The sequence below is a fragment of the Strix uralensis genome, chromosome 3, assembly GCF_047716275.1.
Source record: "Strix uralensis isolate ZFMK-TIS-50842 chromosome 3, bStrUra1, whole genome shotgun sequence".
Lineage (NCBI taxonomy): Eukaryota > Metazoa > Chordata > Aves > Strigiformes > Strigidae > Strix > Strix uralensis.
Window position 1 is genome coordinate 86,032,624 of NC_133974.1, and position 22,308 is coordinate 86,054,931.

The window sequence follows — 22,308 nt, forward strand, 5'->3', positions numbered from 1 at the left end:
ATTACTTGTGTAGACCATCAAAGAGAAAATTTTACTGATAAATAATTATGTGGCATAGAGTTCAGAGTTGCTTACAGGAAATTTAATGAGCCTGACCTAACTGAAGTCAGGCATTTGGTGGCATGAGAAGAGATAGTAGGTTCTGAAGGATGTGATTTTATAGGCTATTCAAAATAATACTGGAAATGTGGACCTTGGTATGGCTAAGAAAACAGAATAGAAAGGGAGAGGTTCTTAACATAGTCTAACAAACAGACAGGTAGATGCAGACATATTTGAGCCTATAACAAACTCAGGAAGAGGAAGAAATATGGTGATCATACTGCAATGCTGAATTTTCAAAGGCTGCATAGGCTTTAATACCTTGCAAATTTGTGGAAAGAGATCCAGAATGCTTTAGGCATTCTTTTTCCTAATCTGAGAAAAAGAGTCAGAGTGATCCCTGAGTTGTGTGATTTGATTAATGGAAAGAAAACTGTATAAAATACCAGAGAATAGAGTAGCTGAAAAAACTTAAGGAAGAAAGATCAAGGGTTTGATTCAGCATTACTTCATGTGCTTTGTGAAATCTTTTTAATATTTTTAAAGTGTGATTTTTTTGTCATTTCAAGCTACCTTATGGTTTGAATTGATAATAAGGTCTTAGAAAGAAGTGTCAGAAACAGACTGTAGGACTGTGTAATCAGTAAGGAACAGTGAGGGATGTTTGTATGTACTCACCATACAGGGTTGTACTTGAAGCTATTTTAGCAGAAGATACTACATAAAAAATATCTGTAGAGTAGTGAAAGGCAGCACAGTGAGGGAAAACTCACTATATACTAATGTAAAATATTGAAGAAAAGCAGAAAGAAGATAGGATTAAAAGTGTTTAAAGGGATGTTAGGAACAGCCATCTCCAAGGCACCGAGTAGGCTCATGAGTAGTAGTGTTGAAGTAATATTCATGAATTAGATGTTGCATAGACAATTTTTGAGAACATTTGCCATAGGTAGTAGGTGGATGCCACAGATGAATCAATAAAGGCAGTTTCTCAAGACAGTATGTTCAGTACAGTGAGAGACAGAACAAAATTGAAGTAGATGAGTCTAAGATTTGTGTTTTTGTGAGTGACAGAAACAAAAGTAATTTCTGTTGGAACAGATTGATCTGTAATGGATTGTGGTCTAACACAGGAAAAGAGTGGATGTGGGAGCAAAGAAGCAGGATAACCCACAAGAGAACCGGGATGGATAGATGGAGAGTTGGATCAGAGCTTAGAGACGCAAGGCCAAAACTTTATTGTTTGTTAGTTGTCAAGAAAAAAGGAAAAAATAGATTTATTATATGTCTCAAAGCAGTACATGTATCAGCATACTACTTCTCCATTCAAAAATCTTTGCTTATACATTCCAAAAATGTTATAAAGCAGAAATATGAGACATAAACTAAGCTTGGTTCTACGGCTGTTACGGGGCAGATAGAATAACATGTTTACTTTTTTACCCTTCCTTTGAGGTTTCTTTTCTCCTCTTTCTCTAAAGTAGCCCAATAACAACCCAGTTTACATTTTTTCAGTATTTTTATGCCATTATTTTTTCATGGAGTAAGAGAATCAGTGAATACGTTTAGAAGTAAGTTGAATGTGTCAAAGTTTAACTTTAGCCTCCTTTGAAACTCTTTGTGTAGCCATTTTGGTCTTTGAGAAAAGATAATTATAATTACCTGACAAAGAGTGAATTTTAACTTACGCACTCTTAAACTAGCTTGTTATGAATCACTTGTAATTAAGAGAATTTTGGAATGAAGCATGGTAAACTATGATAAGATAAGCACATGTGATCATGATACAGATACCTAATGAATCAGTGTCTGTGAAAGCTTTTGTTTTCACACAGCTGTTAATGTTAATTTATTTTACACTCTATTGCACTAGACAAGAAATGTGAACAAGCTTTTTTTCTTCATCTCAGCTTGATAATTGACAAACTGTAACTTTGAAGTGAAAAGTGGTGGTTTTTAAGGCACTCTATGAAGTCCTGTAGTCATCTGACTCTCCAACAGTGTGAAAGAGAATAAAGAATAGTCAACACAATTCAAACTTATCATCTTGTTATTTCTGTTATAGCTAAATAATATTTTCTAAATAATACCATGTCTGTGACTAGGTTTGTCTTTGTTCTTGAACAGTAACTTGCTGTGCCTTGAACAGAAGTTGTCTTTAACACTACTTTTATGCCTTTCTTAAGGGCATCTTTATTCTTTCCAGACTTGCTGCCCTTTATCTTGACAGAAGTTAATATATTTTTTCCTGAAGCGGGAGTGTAATTACTTTGTGACTGGGTTGTTAAAGCTTCATGCAAGACTTTCTTTTATGATTCCTATCCTCCATTTTCCATTGCTTCTGCAAAAACATGTAAATTGTAACCTTCTTTCTATTATTTATTATAACTAAGAAAGATAGTAATAAATTTTTATAATGATGTACTTAAGAAATCTCACTTTTAGAATATAAATGACAAGATTAGGTGAATTGATCACAGTCTCTAAGTAAAGAAGATGTCTCAATTGAGAAATCTTGTCTCAAAGACAAACATTTGATTTTTATGGTGGTTGGAAGATTAATTTAGTCGGTATTTTGTTGGAGTTTGTATGTTTGGTGTTTTTCAATTTGTTTAAAATAACTGAGAGCCCACTTCACAGAATCACAGAATTCTTGAGGTTGGGAGGGACCTCTTGAGATATCTGGTCAAGCAGGGTCAGCTAAAACAGGTTGTCCAGGAGCATGTCCCAGATGAGTTTTGATTATTGCCAAGGATGGAGTCTTCACAACTTCTTTGGCAACCTGTTCCAGTGTTTGACCACCCTCACAGTAAAAAGTTTTTCCTTGTGTTCAGACGGAATTTCATGGTTTTTAACTTGTATCCATTGCCTCTTGTCCTGTCATTGGGTACCACTGGGAAGAGACTGTCTTCCTCTTCTTCATTCCATACTACCAGGTATTTATACTCATAAATGAGATTCACCCCCAAGCCTTCTCTTCTCTAGGCTGAACAGTCTCAGCTCTCTCTGCCTCTCCTCATAATAAATGCTCCAGTCCCTTACTCATCTTCATGGCCTTGTGCTGTACTTGTTCCAGTAAATCAATGTTTTTCGTGCACTGGGGAGCCCGGAACTGGACCCAGAACTCCAGATGTGGCCTCACTAGTACCAAGTAGAGGGGAAGGGTCACCTTCCCGGACCTGCTGGCAAGGCTGTTTCTTATGCACTCCAGGATACTTCTGTCATTCTTTGACTTATGTTCCACTCATCTACCAGGACCCTCAGGTCCTTCTCTGCTGAGCTGATTTCCAGCTGCTCGGCGTCCAGTGTATTCTGTTGCCTGGGGTTATTCCTTCCCAGGTGCAGAACTGCATTTCCCCTTGTTGAACTTCTTGAGATTCCCCTCAGCTCAATTCTCCAGCCTGTTGAGGTCCATCTGAATGGCAGCCCAGCCGTCTGGTGCATCAGCTGCTCTTTCCAGTGTTGTGTCATCTGCAGGCTTGCTGTGGTGTACTCTGTTCCATTATCCATTCAGGTCATAAATGAAGGTGTTAAACAGCATTGGCTCCAATACCGTGGGTAGACCCCAGTACCCCTGGGGTACTCCACTACAGCACCCACGTTAGTCTGCCTGCATACCTTGACCCATAAGTTATGAACTGGCTCCTGAACCATCACAAAACGGTTCTCCATGCATTCCAGCTGCTCTTTCACATAAAGGGCAACTCTTCCTCATAACCTTCCCAGCCTGTCCTTCCTAAAAAGCATGTATCCATCCATCACAATACTCCAGTCATGTGAGTTATCCCACCATGTTTCTCTGATCCTAATGAGGATCATAGCCCTGTAACTGCACTCAGACTTCTAAGTTATCTTTTTTTTTTCTTCCCCATGCTGTTTGAATTAGTGTAGATTCATTTCAGAGAGGTACCCAAGTGTCCTGATTCCCCAGAATGGGGAAGGGTGCTACCCCATAAGGCTGTTCTGCAGGCACTTTCTTCTTTTCATGCCTTTGCTCAAAGGGATTCCTTTGACTTTTGTTTTCACTGCCTTCATTTTGTCAGTATTTCAATACAGTACTTGCATTGGGGTTTTTTCTTTACTTTTTTTTTTTTTTTATTTTTTAAACCTTACAGCGATGAGACTGGACGTGTGCAGTGGGATAATGGAAAAATTCAGGATCTTCCGCACAGAAAAAACTTACGCAGTGAAGGCTGGGAAGTGGTACTTTGAGTTTGAGGCAGTTACTGCAGGAGACATGAGAGTTGGCTGGACCAGGCCGGGTTGTCTGCCAGATCAGGAACTTGGCTCAGATGAAGAAGCTTTTGTTTTTGATGGCTTTAAGGTTTGTATATGTTCATCTGTAATAATATGCGTGACTGCAAAACTTCTAATTTAGCATCTTATTCCGTGTGTCATTGCCTCAACTTAATGGCTGCCTTTTCTTTCATTTGTGTTTTATGAAATTGTATTTCTCTCATTGAGAGCCTAGGTGGAATAAGGAGGATCAATGTCACCTGAAAAATTAATTAGCAGGGTTTGAGATTTCTTTAATTTTTTCCACAGCTTCACAGTGTTTGTACAGTATATATAAAGCACTGAAAATCCAAGTGACTTACTCAGATTCAAAATACTGGCAGAGCTGTCATTAACTATGAATAATTTCTTTAAATTTTTACTCTGTTTTTCTCTCTATAAGAAATGCCATTCAGAAATAAATATGTTTAAGATCATTAGCAATAGGTGTTTGATACAAGTTTTTAATAGGAATATAAAAGTTACAAAGAGTATACCTAGGTTATCATAGAAATCCTTAAAGTTTAGAGTAAATGAAGTATGATAGAACCAGTAATTTTTGCTCAAATTTAACTCTGCTTGAGACAATGACAGATTGAAATCTAGTAGTAAAAATATATAGGAAAACAAACTATTTTATATGTTACTGATTTTCATCAGAATAGATTAAATGACTCATTGAAAGTTTTTATTTCAGTATGAAGGCAAGTGCAACCTCTATCCCAACCATAATTGCTATTAAGGCTACTGATGACTCATGTCAAAATGGTTCTTGTATCTGATGTTGGAATCCATTTCCTTTATTACTGTTACAATATGTAACAAAATGAACAGTATTCCTAGCTGTTCATGGTCGGATCAAGCTCTCAAGATGTATTTTATTCATGTTAGAATTTAATTTTCTTTCCAGTCTTGTATTACATGAGAAGATGCCTTAAAAAGAGAACTGAAAAGTTTTTGTAAAATATCTGATTGACTTAAGTAAACTATTCAAGTCCTGTGTCTTTGCTAGAATAGTTCTGTAGTAGTTTGCCTTCTGAATCTTAGGTTTTGACCTTACATTTCAATCCACAAAGCTATTTTATTGTCTTTGATTTTGATGGGTTCTCTCCTTGGTTGGAAAAAAGTTTTTGACCTTCAGGATGCACAGAAAGGCTCATTTATTTTGTAGGATTTTCAGGATGGATACAGAGGATAAAAATCTACTTGTGATGGAATATATGAATAGGGAACCTATTTGTTATTAGCACTGCTTTGTTTTATGCACGTTACAATTGTTCTTAATAGATGTTAATTTATCTGAATTCCAATCTGAGACCCCATCCAAGGCCTTTGCAGTCTTTGACGTGAAGGTCAGTCATACGAATCATTAATCATGCCCTCAGCTACTTTGGAATCTATCCAAAGCTCAGAGTGATTGTCCTAGCCACAGACAATTCTGTTCCTTCCAAAATCTGGTATGACAGGAAGTTTAATTCATTTTTTATACAACATTTTTAGAATTATACTTAAGGAAACAATAAAGTTTTTTTGGAAGCAATGAATTTATAGGCTACTAGATCAAATAAAAGCAATTGATTAAAAAAAGTTTGTGAAGCAGCTATTTAATATTGTAACTGATCGCATATTGTTTTCATTACAAGTCTGTCATGGAGCTTCCGCAGAAAAATAAGCCATTCTCTTAGTTGTTACTAAAATGTTGAAATAGTAATTTTCGCTATCCGCTAAGTTAGCAACGTTTTACAATACTGATGTGAGGGGTGCTTGCAGGAAGTTAATTTTTGGATTTCCATTTTAAAAGTCAACTTGGAGTACTCACAGTCATTGTTTTGTAATGATATGCTGTGAAAGTGTTAATTTTACTGCTGTCTTAATTGAGGGGCCAAATTATTAGTTGTACCACTAAAGGAGAGAGGAACACATACGTTGTCACTATCTGAAATTCTTTTAAATCCTTTTCAGGCACAGCGGTGGCATCAAGGTAATGAGCATTTTGGCCGCTCTTGGTTGGCAGGAGATGTTGTTGGATGTATGGTTGACATGAATGAGCACACTATGATGTTCACCTTAAATGGTGAAATCCTGCTTGATGACTCAGGTTCAGAACTTGCATTCAAGGACTTTGAGGTTGGTGATGGTAAGTATTGTAATACAATGTGCTGTTAACTTGCTGTTGTTGCCCAATTTTTGCTCTGGCTTCCATTTAATGTTGTGTGCTTCTTGGCTTTCTTTACCTTCGCCCCTGCTCCCCCCACTCTATGGAACTACCCCTTGTCCTTTTCTCTAATTAGTATCAAGCCTTTGGAAAGGAGGTGTATTGGATGTGAGGATGAGGCAAAGCCTTTTTATGTGGAGAACTTTGCAGCCATCGTTTGTGATCAGACCTTTTCATTGTTTTGCAGGGATGTGTCTGGAGTTTTAAATTCATGACCTTTAACATTTCATCTGTGCTGCAGCAGGTTACCATATGGTATAACAGAATCATAGAATGAATCATAGAATGGTTTGGATTGGAAGTGACCTTTGAAGATCATCTAGTCTAACCCCCCTGCCATAGGCAGGAACATCAAATTTTATCTAGATCAAGTACTGAAATACTACCAAATTTCTGTCAAATTTGTGATAACATATGGTAGGGAGTTTAAGCCAGCTTTAAGGTTTTGTTTCAGCTCTGGGAGGAGAAATGACACCTGATCCATGATAAAGCCAGCTGGTACAAAGTTAGCCTTCAAATTTTTTTACTTAATTCTAAACCAGCAGATTGAGTTTTGTGCCTGTTGTTGTAGTGTTCTTGGTGCAGCTTTCAGAGTCCACAAGCAGGTTTTAGTTTACCATGAAGCCATAGTTTATGAGATTGCAAAAGATGACAAAGATTGTCAGGTTGTGTCAGGTGCCAGATTGATTCTATACCACAAAAGGATTTTTGTTTATCAATTTAATTACATACTTCTGTGTGAATAGGTACGTAAAAAGGTAAGAAATTAATGTAGATAACTGCTTAAAATTCTTGAACTATGGTAGTGTGAAAAAAAATATTTTAAGCTTTAATCTTTCCCTTTCATTTGTTGTAGGTGCAAATATTCTGCCATATATAATATACATCTGTTAAATAATACATCTGTGTCTGAGAGATAGTTATATTTTTTTGAACAGTAAAAGCTGCAAATGATACTTTTGGGTTACCGATCCCTATTCCCAGAGGAAATATGAATTTTATACCTATTAATTAGGCAGCTCCCTGCTTGAATTTTAACTTTACTTTCATCTGTATTTCAGAGTATTTTACTTTCAGGAATGCTTTGGGAGAAGAATTTTTTTTTTTCCTTTCTTCTGCCATACCATAAGAATTAAGAATAATTTGATTTCATTTAAAATGAGATAACTTCCACCAGTTTTCTAGACTCCTGCCTGTACTTTACTGCCTTCAGATTTCCTTAGATACTCTGCTAGCATGATGAAGGGAAGGAATGCATGAATTGGCTTAATGTTAGCGGTGTAGGCATAAAATCATCCCAGTGCCATTAAATTGTAATGGTTTTCCAGTTATTAAGCAGTATAATCCTGTAGAGGAGTGAAGAATTCTGAGAGAAACTGGAATTCCATGAAATTCTGAGGGTAGCCTGTTTGACCACTATTTTGATTTCAAAGTTGATGAAATCACAGTGGTATAGTTTTCACGGTACTTGTTTCTAGCTGTGCATTCAGATTTAAACAGATTTCTGCTGGGTCTGAAACTGCTAAAGTAGTTGCAGGTTTGACATGGAGTCCCAGGGCCTTGGTAACCATGCCAAAGACTTAATGGCAGTGTCAAGCCTCTCAGATTTTTCACAATAACCTGTAATTCACATTAAGTTCTGCTAGCGCCATGTTTGTAGAGAAGAGCTTGCCTTTGAAATAGGATCTCCTATTCTGTTTTCAAAGGAATGTGCCGATTGATTTCAGATTTAATAACTCCAGAACTATATTTGTAAATATAATGGGTATTTCGTGTGTGTGTGTGTTGGGGGGGGGGGGGGGGGGGGGGAGGGGGGTAGGCATCTATATGTATGTGTGTGCATATACAAACACATGTATGAAATACCCAAATTAAATATGACTTTTGTAGAGCTTTCCTTTTTTTTGTAGGCTGATTTTAATTTGGTTTTGTTAATGGCTCTTGCTTAAGAGCATTGAGACCTTTCTGCAGGTCACTTCTATCAGTGAATCATGTGCACGCCATCTGCTGCTGCAGAAAGAGACCTTTCGCTTTAGAAAAAAGATAGAATTTCTGGTCAGAGTCCAGTGTCCTGTTTTGAAGGATGTAGTCTGACCATAAATCAGTCCTGTAGTTTTAATATACTTAGCAACAGTGAAAAGGGAATATGGCACTCTGCCAGTTTATTAATAAGGCTGTGTCTTAGTTTGTGCTGACAACAAGAGAAGCTCCTTGGGATTATGGCAGACTAATCTGTTTGTGAGATACCATCTCAGTAGTAAAATTGTTAAACATAATTGCATGTCATTATGCATTTGTGTAAGAGAAATTTCACACTGTAGACACGAACAAGTACACTCTGCAAAACAAATTTTGTTTTGTCAACTCATGATCTCTGTGAGCATGAACTGTTTGTAGTGAGTGTTTCACAAATTGGGTCAGGAAGTTCATCTTTTATTCTCAAAAGTAGGGAACATAGTAAAAAGTGTTGCTGTCCTTTGCTTTTGCCACATATGACAGACAATGCTAGAAGGTTACTTTTCTGGTGGTAGTGTTAAAGTCTGTCTACTTGTTTTGCTATTTCGTGCAATAAAATAAAAGTTTTTCTCCATAGCCCAGTTATGTGTCTGGAGATTAAGAGCGAGATCATGGGTAAATCATCTTTTTGTGTAGCCTTCAGCGTGCAAGGGCTGCACAGGATCTGTGAAGTACGACATCTAAAATGGCTACATACCCATTTAGAGAAGGGTACTGAAAGTTAATTTTTATTCCATAGTAAAATATGTAACTGTCTTACCAGCACACTCCCTATAAGATGAGATGCCATATCTTTACCAGATATAGAAGAACCCTGAAACATCTTAATGACAACTATACCATTTGCAAATTAGTGCAGAATTCCACCAGAGATGGAAGTAGTGCTTGCATGATTAGGACTGGAACTGGTATTTATATTCTATTCATACAGAGCAACAGTTACTGTATAGTTGTGATTAATTGCAGATAATCATACAGTCATCCAGCCTCCAGTGATTTCTGGTTCAGGAGCTTTCTGAGACAAACATGGCATGTTTGTGTTAAATAGTCCTGATTTTTTTGTGTTTGTTTTTTTTCTTTCTCACATGAAGATCTCAAAACTTTCTGAATCAATGTGAGCTTTTAACATCCGTGATGCCATGTGACAGAGAATTCCACAGCGTTACTGTGAGGTGTGGAAGGAATTTCCTCCCATTGTTTTGAAGCTTGCTACCAGTTTCATTGATCATAATTTTTGTTATGGAAGACATTTACTGTTCATCTTGTCTATGCCACACATTTTTTTTGAGGCTGAAGTATCCTAATTTCTTTAATTGTTGTTGATAAGAAAGCAGTTTCATTTGTGTTGGCCATTTTCAGATCTGTTATATCCTTTTTGAGACGTGGAAAGCAAAACTCTTCACAGAATTCTAAATGTGGGTGATATACATCCTGGAAACATCTGAAAATGTTTTACATCAGTAAGAATTGGAAATTAAATAGTGATGCGATTCAGATAGACAAAGCATGTGCTTTAGGCTGCATATACCTATGTGGTTTATAGCAGATTTTATGTCATTTTGGGTAATATTGTGAGAATTCATGCTGTCACAACTGTTTCTGTGAAAACCCATTCTCAAACAACTTGATGTCTCTAGAAGGATGTTGTTATTCTTGAGTGATGAGCTGAGATTTGTAAGGTTATTTAAGATAAAATTTTGATTTTTGGCTTTGCTTAAAAACTTTTGCAACAGTTTATATATTCCTTTAACTCAACAGGGAGCCTAGTAAACTTTCTTTACTAAATCTGCTGGCTTTACCACAGCATATATCTACATATGCAAATATAAATTTCCTAATTATATGTTGTATAATATGATTTTGTTTCATTTAGTGCTGGAAAATACTCTTTATTATTGTCTGTCATTGGATTTGCACTAGCAGAATGGACATAAATCATCTTGTCTAAATCATCTATGTTATCTGACAAATTGATGTCTTGTGATTTAAGAGCCTTGTGAAGATAAAAATCTGGACTTGACCTTTTGACTAATAGTGTATGTCCTTATATTTATTGCGCCTAATACACATCCACAGAATCACAGAATCATCTAGGTTGGAAAAAGACCTTGAAGATCACCTAGTCCAACCATTAACCTAACACTGACAGTTCCCAACTACACCATATCCCTAAGCGCTATGTCAACCCAACTCTTAAACATCTCCAGGGACGGGGACTCCACCACTGCCTTGGACAGCCCATTCCAGCGCCTAACAACCCGTTCTGTAGAGAAATGCTTCCTAATATCCAGTCTAATCTATCTACACATGATAACCAATCTTCTGTATCTGTAATAAAATCTTCAGAAGGTGGTACTGAAGGCTGATCTTTTATCTGGTGAGCAGTCATTCCTGTAGATGATGCTCTGGAGTTTCTTTTGTCTCTAAAGAACATATGAACAGATATTCTGCCCTTTTGTTTATGTGGGCATCTTAAAGAAAAGTGAGGAACTAGTGGTATTTTGTCCTTACACCCTTCAACCTGGTATATTCACTTTAACCAGAACAGACCTTCATGTTTCTTGTTAACAACAATGAAAGCATTTTGTTAATAGCTAGGTCAAATTAATCAACAAAGTGGTTTGTAGCTGTGGAAATTCAAAATCAGAATGAAAAGGAGCAGAAGTAGTAAGAGATTTTCTTAGGTTTTTAGACTGTGATGCTGAACCTGAGAAAAAAACACGTTTTTTTCAAAAGTGCAAAGAAGTGACTAGTGAGTTCCCTGGGCTAGTGAAACAGTAAGAGAGCAGATGCATACAAATGTGAAGCTGATTCAAAAGTAAAACCAAAAAACCCAGCCCAAAACCAAACTACCATAAGTTTCATGAAGCTACAGTGTCTTATGTCAGTTCTCATAATCTGGAGCCATAAAGTGTTATGAAATTTTAAAATTAATTTTATTTTATTTTTTTAATCTACAGCACACACTTGGTGCATATTTGTGATTTTTTTTTTTCCACTGCTGTAGCTGCATGGACAAGCACTATATTACTTTTGAAATAATTTTTGAGGTTCTCTCAAAATACCACGACTAATAGAATTTTTAGAGGAATATAAAAAATAGTCAGACGGAGTAAAATTGGCAACATTCTACCAGCTTAGCAGAGAGATTAAATAAGAGCTGGTTGTCAGATTCCTTGAAGTACTCTTAGATTTCTGTGAAATAAATTGAGTGTTGCATGAAGAGATCCATGGCTATTAGAGAGCTTTTTTTTCCAGAATGATATTTGAGATACAGTACTTGGTGACATGCAAGAGGTGATGTGCTGTCGATGACTGCTTGCATTTATACTGTTTGGTTTTTGGATTTTATTTTTAATTTTTTTTTTTCCAAATTATTTACAATTGGGTTATGGAGAGAACAGTTCTCTGATGTTCATGATGTACAACCCACATGTTCCTTCATTTTGTTTTAAGGATTTCTACCTGTGTGCAGCCTCGGCCCATCTCAAGTGGGAAGAATGAACTTTGGAAAAGATGTCAGCACTCTAAAATATTTCACTATCTGTGGCTTACAGGAAGGGTATGAACCCTTTGCTGTTAATACAAACAGAGACATCACCATTTGGCTGAGTAAAAGGCTCCCTCAGTTTCTACCAGTGCCACAAAATCATGAACATATTGAGGTTTGTGATCCTATTCAAATGTTTCTAGACACTTCTTCCATGAATATGTTTGAATTGTATTTCTACTTTTGCACTTCTAGACAAGACTTTTGATGTGATATGTTGTCCCAAATCTGGATGAACCTTGCACCTGTTACAAATTTTTTACATTCAGTGGCATTGCAATAATGTAATTATTTTGTTGCTAGTGTTTCTTTATCCATGAAATCTGTCATGTGTGTAAACATGAGCTTCTCAGAGACAAGTTCTACAAGATGTCCTCATGAAGAGCTTCTTGTGCAGTGAGAGCTATGTTTGTAAACAACTTCCAGAAATTGGGCATTTCTACATAACAGATACCATGTGTTCTGGTACACACACTTTGTGATTTTTCCATAACGAACTGGTTTTGATTTTAATAAATATTTATTAGCCAGTTGTGTCAACACTTATGTCCCAATCAGTTGTGCATCTTGATGGAACTGAATTCATGCCTTGTAAGTCTACCATGAAATCCTTCTGAAACTGATGAAACAAGAACTCTTTTTCAGCTGATCTGTATCACACCTTAGTATTTAAGAAATAATTTGTGTTCTTGCATATGTACATGTATGATTTGTATTAGTTGGTTTGTGTAGTTCTGGGCAGGATTGTATTTATGTTGCAAAGAGTTAAGATGAAAAAGATCATTCCTTTGTGAGTGTTTTTTTTTATTAAAGAGGTTTTTTTATTTAACAATGGAACAATGAAAACCTCCACTCCTTATAGTATTTATTTCCCCTTAAAATGGCAGCACATGATTACAACACATTTGACCATTGACAGCGTACTGTTGCAAGTTTTTCAAGTCATAGATGCTTAATCTAGAAATATAAACTGAATATTTACAAGGGGGGAAAAAGCATCAGCTTCAAAACAACTACATCTTTATATTTGATAGGTGATGAGAATTGATGGCACCATAGACAGCTGCCCCTGCCTGAAGGTCACACAGAAGTCATTTGGTTCACAGAACAGTAAAACAGACGTCATGTTTTTTCGATTAAGCATGCCTATTGAATGTGCTGAGGTGTTCTCCAGATCAGCTGCAGGAGGGTTACCAGGCTCTGGTCTTTTTGGCCCGAAGAATGACTTGGAGGATTATGATGCTGATTCTGATTTTGAGGTTCTAATGAAAACTGCTCACGGTCATCTAGTTCCCGACCGGACAGAAAGAGAAAAAGATGCCACAAAAACAGAGTTAAACAACCATAAAGATTATGTTCAAGAAAAGCCTTCACGTCTTAAACAAAGGTTAGTGGCACATTTGGATTGCTTTTTTTCCCCTTTTCTTTTTTCTTTTCTTTTTTTTTTTTTTTTCCCTCCCCTGTTTCTTGAACAGTAGAAGAAAATGCCAGTCAGGTCTGCAGAGATTTTCCCCTAATTCTGCCCTAAATTTGGATATAGGACACATAGGTAGGTCAGTTAACCTTCATGTGATTAAATTAAGCAGAAAACCAAAAATGTTTTTCGATCTATTACAAACCTATCATTTGGTTTATTGTGAAGGCTTTTGCAATCATCATGTGAAGTGCACTCTAAAACCATGGAGATACATTCTGACAGAACTAGGAGGTCTTTAAAGTGACATGGAACATTTTTTCTCATGAATTCCAAAGAGCTGAAGATATTAAGATAATCTTTAACTAGGAATGTTTATTAGCTCTTATCTCACTCAATGAACCAAACAATCATAAGAATATTCTCTAGTTGACACATTTATTCTCCCTAATTTTTCTTATGGAATCAGGAGCAAAACACCTAACTTGATGATGCTGTGGAGATGCAAACACTGGGCCGTTACCCAGACAATATTACTGCAGCTTTCCATTCCTTTTCTGCTCTTCTTTTTCAAACTTGTTTTGCTAAATATTTCAATTGCAGAATAAATCAGGGCATATGGATGGTATTTTTGAATTCATGAAAGTCATTTAAGGTTCCACATTCTTCTAATGTGACATAGGTGTTTAACAGCTTGATAATTTTTTAAGTTACACTAGTTTAGTTTTCAAGCAACTTTTGAATATATAGTTTAAGCTCAGAATTTATTTCAGTGTTTTTAAAAATGAGCCTGTCTCTTTCTCTTTTCTGAAGAATGTATTTTGTTTTAATCTACATGGAAGTAATAAACCAACTAGTGTTATGTATTAATAACGTAATAAATACTATTTAGGGCTAGCATAATAAATATAATGTATTTAGGGATAATGTATAAATGTAAAATTCCTTTGTGTATATATATTGATATACTGAGCTTTTCATATAGATTTTGATTTTATTTATTTTATTTCAGATTTATGCTCAGGAGGACAAAGCCAGATTATAGCACAAGTCACTCTGCACGGCTTACTGAGGACGTGCTAGCAGATGATAGGGATGACTATGATTATTTGATGCAAACTTCCACGGTATTGTAACATGGGATTGGTATTTTAGTTGTTTGCTTTTTCTCTTTTTTTTTTTTTTTAATAACTACATGTTTTTGCTTGTAAGAGTTTCAGAAACAGGGTAATTTTCAGGCAGAATTTTTTATTTAAGTGTCTGTGGTAGTCCTGTACTATTGAAGTTGAGATCACTATGTTCCTGTTGTTTTGACTTGATTGTCAGTCTAAAACAATTTCCACATGGAAAGCCATAAATCAATTTAATCAATTTTTGAAACTACTATTGATAACACCAAACATAAAAGAGGAAGAATATATAGCTCTAGAATAATGGAATAAATAGGAAGAAGTGCATTAAACTAACATGTCAATATTCAGGACTATTTGAAAACATCTATACTAATTTTACTCAGCATTTATTTTATGGAATTCCCAGTGAAAGTTTTGTGCAGGGTTTGTGCATCTTTCTCTGACAAGATAAGCTCCACAAGCACTCATTCTTCGGTGTTCAAAGGAAAAAATACTTTCATCTTGAATGTATTCTCCTCTTTCTAAAAGATATTAGATACTAGGAACTGAGTCACCTACAGTATAACAATTGTAGCTGCAGTACAAAAATAGCCTAATATGCTATGATGCAGAAGCCTCCAATACAAACGTATATGCAGCATCTTTAATCTTTTCCATTTTTTGTTCTAGCATACATATTTTGTTGTCCATATTTTGATTTCTGTTTATATTCTTTTGTTACTTTGCTTATCAATTGTACTTGAACAAGCCTATGCTACTTCTGAGGAGATGACATATTCTCAGATTTTAGAGCAACAAATTTAATTCTGAATCAAACTGTTGCACTGGAAACCAAATACTAACATTTACTGTCATTATTTTTTTATTGACAGTACTATTATTCAGTGAGGATATTTCCCGGTCAAGAACCTGCTAATGTCTGGGTGGGCTGGATTACATCTGACTTCCATCAGTATGACACAAGCTTTGACTTGGACAGAGTGCGTACTGTCACAGTTACACTGGGAGATGAAAAAGGGAAGGTTCATGAGAGGTTGGTTACAATTTTCTTAAAAAGGTACATATTTTATACCCATAAAAGCAACTAACAATTTATAAACTGTAAATCCACTGCATTTAATGTATTTGGGTTGATGTAAAAAAAAAAAAAAAAAAAGAAGTAATAGGTGAAAGTGTAACTTTACTTGTTCTCTTCTCTTGCTTGTGAAGAAACAGCGGAGTAGTGATCTAATCAAATCAATAGGCACTAAAAAGTAAAATAATGCAGCTTTTCTATGTAGTTTCAGACCATGATCTTGAAAATACTGACTTCTGAACTGGTACAAATTAGAGCAAAATACCTTGTATTATTTTTGGAACTTTTTGTTTTTGAGCGGGCGAAAATAAATACAAGAGCTCCTCTCAGCACTTCAGCATGTGAGCCATACCAGAAACTCTGTGTTATGCTTAATATTAAATGATTTAAAACATTAACTTGCAAAGTCAATTTCGTCTCTGGGAATTTTACAGAAGATTTGAGCTTGTTCATATTTTGTCATCTTCAGTTTTTATTTTTTCAATTATGAAGTCTATGTTTCACTGAATTTTGTCACTGGTTATGGTGGGATCCGCTGTTTTCATCCACAAGGCCCTGTATGGTTGCAGCCATACAAAGTTGTTCTTAGTCCACTACTTAAAGTTAACACACCATCCATAAATAAATTTGTCTTTTGACATTCAGTATAAAACGCAGCAACTGCTATATGGTGTGCGCAGGAGAGAGCATGAGCCCTGGACAAGGACGTAATAATAATGGTCTGGAGATTGGTTGCTTGGTTGATGCTGCCAGTGGCCTGCTGACCTTCACAGCTAATGGCAAGGAACTAGGCACGTACTATCAGGTGAGTATTTTTTGATGATGTCTTCTGGTGGGAAGGGGGAAAACTGAATCCTCAGACTGCATCTTATTATAAACTTTTGTACAAGATTGGAAAAAAAAGGAATTGTTGCTGATATGACAGTGATTTTTCCTTCCTATTTGGATTTTCTGGGGTTTCATTCAAAGCGTTGCAATTACTGAGTGTCAATACCCATATTAGGGTGTTTTTTTTAATATGTAATAGTGTTTTGCTGTCTTCAGTGGTTTTTTGCACATCTTTGATTTAGGTTGAACCGAGTACAAAGTTATTTCCTGCTGTATTTGCTCAAGCTACAAGCCCCAATGTTTTCCAGTTCGAGTTAGGAAGAATAAAGGTAAACAATGCTTGGTTTTCTGCAGGTTTGGGACTAATATATCATATCAAATAATGTTGGTTTGCTTGGTTTTTTGGCCATTCATTGCCTGCAATGTGTTCTTGGTATTGGGCACATTTTTATGATTCCAAGTGTTTGCATTATCGCCATTTTTATTCTTAACCCAGTTTTAAATACCTCATGTATTTAAAATACAGTAAGTTGGATAAGAAGGGTTGTAACTGATTAGAATTGGCAGAGGATATTGCAAAGTCCCGTTGAATTTTCTGAATCTCATCCTTCATGATAAAACAAAATCACTGGGATCAGTAAGACAAATCTCTTATTCTACAAACAGAGCATGGATGACCAGTGTATCTGCAGATTAGGTTGGGGTTTTAAAATAGTTTTAAAGTACATTCAAACAGTACACTCAGGAAAACTGAACTGAAATTTACTTCCTTGCTTTGGATATGTGGTTGTCTAAGAAGTCAGAAGAGGTAAAAGAAAAGTGGAGTTCAGATCTCTGGTCAGAGGAAGTGGCCACACATTCCATTCAAGTTTCTATTTCAAATTTAGCTATTTAAAAACGTTTGTAATGGACAATGCTCTCTTGCTGCTAATCTGCCAACAGATTTCTTAATTTCCTGTTGCCTGTTCTTTACTGTACTATATGTTGAATGTATTTCTTGAAAAATATCATATATTCATTGTTTGATAAAGATGATGAAATGATTGTCTCTTCTGTTGGAATTTTCCAGAATGTAATGCCATTATCTGCTGGCTTATTCAAAAGCGAACACAAAAACCCGGTCTCTCAATGTCCTCCACGTCTCCATGTCCAGTTTCTGACTCATGTGCTTTGGAGCAGAGTGCCAAACCACTTCTTGAAGGTTGATGTCTCTCGGATCAGTGAACGTCAAGGCTGGATGATACAGTGCCTGAATCCTTTGCAGTTCATGGCCCTTCATATTCCTGAAGAAAACAGGTTGATGTTTGTGTGTTGAAGTGTATCAGAGCTAGGTTGGGATTATGAAGCTAGATATGTAATAAAATTTCTATAAGAAAAGCCCAAGGTCCTCTCTGTATTTATAACACATGTAAATAAAGGCAGTGTGTTTTGATTTAGCTAATATTAAAAATTAATCTTACTCTTTCAGTGTTTCAAAACCTGCCTCCTTTTGTTATGTTTCCAACCTCTCCTAGTTTCTCTCCAAATTCTTCAATAGTATATACAGGTTTTGAGTGAAAATGAAAGGCTGTCTTTATAAATTATTTAAGATAACCCACAAGATAGTCAAAGATCTGGGTTTGTAGAGGTTTTATAAGATTTGTGACCAATTTAATTATCCCATTATTTTAATGTTCCTAAACTTAGTTTAAACAACTGAAGAAAATTAACTTTGTGATTTCCTTGTTAGCCAAATGTCTCTGCATTTTGCCAGTGCCAAAACTGAAAATAAAATCGCTAAAAAATTAGGTAAGAATTCTAAACAAACAATCCCACTTCTGAGCCCTCTGCAAATGAACTGATTAGTCTGTTGTTATTTTGCAACCCCAGATCTAAAACCAATAAACAATATAAATATCTCAACCTATACTGGTTTTAAAACCTTCATTTTCAGTTATCCAAATTCTTGTTTGTAGTATGCAGAAGTATTCTGTGTTAAGTAAATAATTTTGATTTTTCCCGACTGAAAGTGATTGAAGTTGTACGTTAGGAGCAACTTGAATAAATTCCCGATTGAACTTTGTTCTTAGTCCTAGATTTGTAGGTTGACAGCGTTTCTCACATGAAAGCTGAAATGTGGAAAAAGCCCATCCCTAGAACTGATATTGTGCCAATGTTATCCTTAGGGAGAATTTTCAATTCCTTCACTTAAGTAAGATTTTGCACTGATATGGAATTTACTGTATGGGTTTTTTTTTTTCTCTGCAGAACAATTGATATTTTAGAGCTGACAGAACAAGAAGAATTGCTGAAATTTCACTACCATACCCTCCGATTATATTCAGCTGTTTGTGCTTTAGGCAATAACCGAGTGGCCCATGCTATGTGTAGCCACGTGGATGAATCTCAGCTCCTGTATGCTATTGAGAACAAATATATGCCAGGATTATTACGTGCAGGATATTATGACTTACTCATTGACATCCATCTCAATACCTATGCAACTGCCAGGTTAATGATGAATAATGAATTTATAGTACCAATGACTGATGAGACTAAAAGTATTACTTTGTTTCCTGATGAAAACAAGAAACATGGCCTCCCTGGTATAGGACTCAGCACTTCATTAAGGCCAAGAATGCAGTTCTCCTCTCCAAGTTTTGTAAGCATTAGCAGTGAATGCTTTCAGTTCAGTCCTGAATTCCCTCTGGAAATTTTAAAGGCCAAAACCATAGAGATGCTGACTGAAGCTGTTCAGGAGGGCAGCCTCCATGTCAGAGATCCAGTTGGAGGTTCTACAGAATTTCTGTTTGTCCCTCTCATCAAGCTCTTTTATACCCTGCTAATTATGGGAATCTTCCACAATGGGGATCTGAAACACATCTTGCAGCTGATTGAGCCCCGGGTTTTTAAAGAAGCAATGAACCAGGAGGATGAAATTGATTTCTCAGAGAAGGAGCTGAGTTCAGATGAGCTCAAGTCAGAAGAAGGAGAGGAAGAAACCAGAGGGGAGCAAGTGCCAAAGGAAGGACTCCTTCAGATGAAACTTCCAGAGCCTGTTAAATTACAGGTAACAACACTGCTGTGATGGGTTGTTCCCATTTCTTCACACATCCATTTTTCTGCACTTGGTAATTTATCTTTCAAGGAATACAGCATTTTGATGTTAGTTAAATAGAGAAGTAATTTCCTTACAGGAAACAACAAGATTTAGTATTTTCCTGATGATATGAACTTGTTCACCATAGATCAAACAATTGTTGTTTCATTAAATAGAATTATTTTCTCAATGACATTAAGAGAGAATAATGGATCCAGACAGAAAAGAAATTCCCTAGAACCAAGGAGTAAATCCGTTCTCTTATAACTTTTCTTAAAGTCTTACATTTTATATGTCTGAGGCATATAAATCTGTTGCAGATGCCAGATATTCCTGGTGTAGGATTACTTCACATCTAGTAAATGACAGCAGTCATTTACTTGATTTGATAGTAACTGCTGCCGTAAGGAATCCATCCTTATTGCATAATATACAGAAGCTATTCTTAGCTTGCCAACTCTTCTTTCTCTTACAACACTGTTTTCTCAGATGTGCCATCTACTTCAGTACCTGTGTGATTGCCAAGTACGACACCGAATAGAAGCCATTGTAGCATTTTCGGATGATTTTGTGGCCAAGCTTCAGGAGAATCAACGCTTCCGGTACAATGAAGTGATGCAGGCCTTGAACATGTCTGCTGCCCTGACAGCTAGAAAAACAAAAGAATTTCGATCCCCACCTCAGGAGCAGGTACAGCTTACAGTGCACAATTTATAGTTTGTTGTGCTCTATGTGTGGCAGAGTTCTGTTTGATTTCAAAGTTTTTCCTTTTGGAGATCATTGTCATTTGCCTTTCCTTTGTATTCTTTAAGATTAACATGCTGCTGAACTTTAAAGATGACAAAAATGATTGTCCTTGCCCTGAAGAAATTCGGGATCAGCTCTTGGATTTCCATGAAGACCTAATGACACACTGTGGTAAGTCTTGTTACTGAATATTTTTACTTTTTTAATTAGCTTTAGAAGCAATTTTCTAGAAAATTTTACATAAGAAACACCAACTAAGTAGTCTATAGATGACACTATATTCATTATAAATACTATCAAATAAAGATACTCAGCTTCTAATCAAAACCGTTATACCTGGTCAGACTAGAAGGGAATGCAGTATGTTTTGCTTCATGAGGGAAAAGGTTTTTTTTCACCCATACAACGCTGCAGGAATTTCTTTGGGTATTGGGTAACACTGTAGCTCACTTATTGTTCAAGGGGTTCCTCTGCCCTATTCTCTCTGCCTTGCACTCCCTTGAATAGGTTGGTATAGGTCATCTTTGCTGTATCAAGTTGAGTATGGCCATGTTAACCACAATATAATGTAACTTTAATGGCTGATTCTTCTTGGACATGAATGAAGCAAAAGAAGTTTATTATCTATTGAAATAGTGTAATAATCAAAAGAAGCAGTTATATTTCTGTGAGTTGATTTCTTCACTTTAATTAATAAAAAACATATTCTATGTCATATTAGAATGTGAAATAAAGTAGCAATTTAAATACAAAAATACCAATTTAAAAATGAAGCACCAAAATGTGTATTTTAACTGTTGAGCTCATATCCATGAATACTGCAAATTCAGTTATAGAGTAGTTTTGTTTGGAATGCATGCTTACTTACATTTTGTGTTGAGGACTTTGTTGTTATCCTGTTTGGAGGATACTCATCTCTTCATTTTACTTCAGTACACTATTTTAAAAAAAATAACTGAGACACTTAACAGATAGCATGAGCAGACAAGCAGCTGAACTTTCACATCATGTTCCATTAGCTAGAAGAAGATAGTGCAGGGATGTGTGATAATGTTTTTTAAACTAACACTCTGATCAAGAAAGGAGCTTTGGACAGGAGAATCTCTGCACTTTTCCTCCTGAGCTACATTCTTTATTGATCCCGGTTAAACTGGAAATAATATGTTTAATTATTTAATTCACTATTTTAAAGCATTCAAATAAATAAAAACATACCCTCAATATCTGACTTCATAATACATGAATTTTCTTTCTTGGTAGAGTGAGCACAGTTGATATCTTTGTGTATTACAAGACAATTTGGTTAGATTGGTCCATCTCAAAGATATTTCTGTTACTAAAATAATCAAAGATTTATTAAGGTACCAGATATGATGGAAGGTCTTTAATGCAGCCTCTTGCTCAAAGCAGAGAACACTGAACTCAGACCTGGTTGCTTAGGGATTTTTGTACTTGGTCTTGAAAGTTTCTAAGCGCAGGGATTCCACAATGTCTTTGGGAAACATGTTGCAGGGCTTGAGTGTCCTAATGGTGATTTTTTTCTTTTTTCCTTATGTCAGTTTGGAACCCTGCATGTTTTAGGTTGACAATTGTATCTTGTTCACCTCAGAACTTGACTAGTGATTGTTTCTGCTAACACAGGATATTTTTAGCTCTCCTTGCTGTTAGAGTAAACTGCTGGCTGGTGTCTAGCTTGCTCTCCAACAGGACCACCGAAGTTCTTATTGCAAAGATTTTTTTTTTTAATCAGTTCATGCCCAGCCTGTATTGTCACATGAGGTTAGTCTGTCCAAGTTGCAGAACTCTGCATTTGTCCTTGCTGAACTTCGAGTATCCCGTCAGCCTATTCTACCCTGTTGAGCCAGTTTGTATCATTCACAAACTTGATGAAGGTGCATTATGACACTTTAAATGAAATATTTTTATTTTAAATG

The 22,308-nt window shown here is 36.0% G+C and overlaps 1 protein-coding gene across 15 annotated transcripts in view; it reads left to right on the plus strand.

The window, feature by feature from the left end:
• The window catches only part of RYR2 (ryanodine receptor 2), a 441,080-nt gene that overhangs the window by 270,216 nt on the left and 148,556 nt on the right, over nucleotides 1-22,308 (plus strand). For all 15 annotated transcript variants that reach the window (XM_074863209.1, XM_074863211.1, XM_074863214.1 and 12 more), the window contains 12 exons: nucleotides 4,158-4,366; nucleotides 6,280-6,454; nucleotides 12,005-12,213; nucleotides 13,133-13,485; nucleotides 14,525-14,639; nucleotides 15,518-15,678; nucleotides 16,366-16,525; nucleotides 16,791-16,877; nucleotides 17,618-17,844; nucleotides 18,796-19,597; nucleotides 20,117-20,317; nucleotides 20,440-20,545. In XM_074863209.1, the coding sequence (XP_074719310.1) occupies nucleotides 4,158-4,366; nucleotides 6,280-6,454; nucleotides 12,005-12,213; nucleotides 13,133-13,485; nucleotides 14,525-14,639; nucleotides 15,518-15,678; nucleotides 16,366-16,525; nucleotides 16,791-16,877; nucleotides 17,618-17,844; nucleotides 18,796-19,597; nucleotides 20,117-20,317; nucleotides 20,440-20,545 (2,805 nt within the window). The remainder of the gene's footprint in view (nucleotides 1-4,157; nucleotides 4,367-6,279; nucleotides 6,455-12,004; nucleotides 12,214-13,132; nucleotides 13,486-14,524; nucleotides 14,640-15,517; nucleotides 15,679-16,365; nucleotides 16,526-16,790; nucleotides 16,878-17,617; nucleotides 17,845-18,795; nucleotides 19,598-20,116; nucleotides 20,318-20,439; nucleotides 20,546-22,308) is intronic.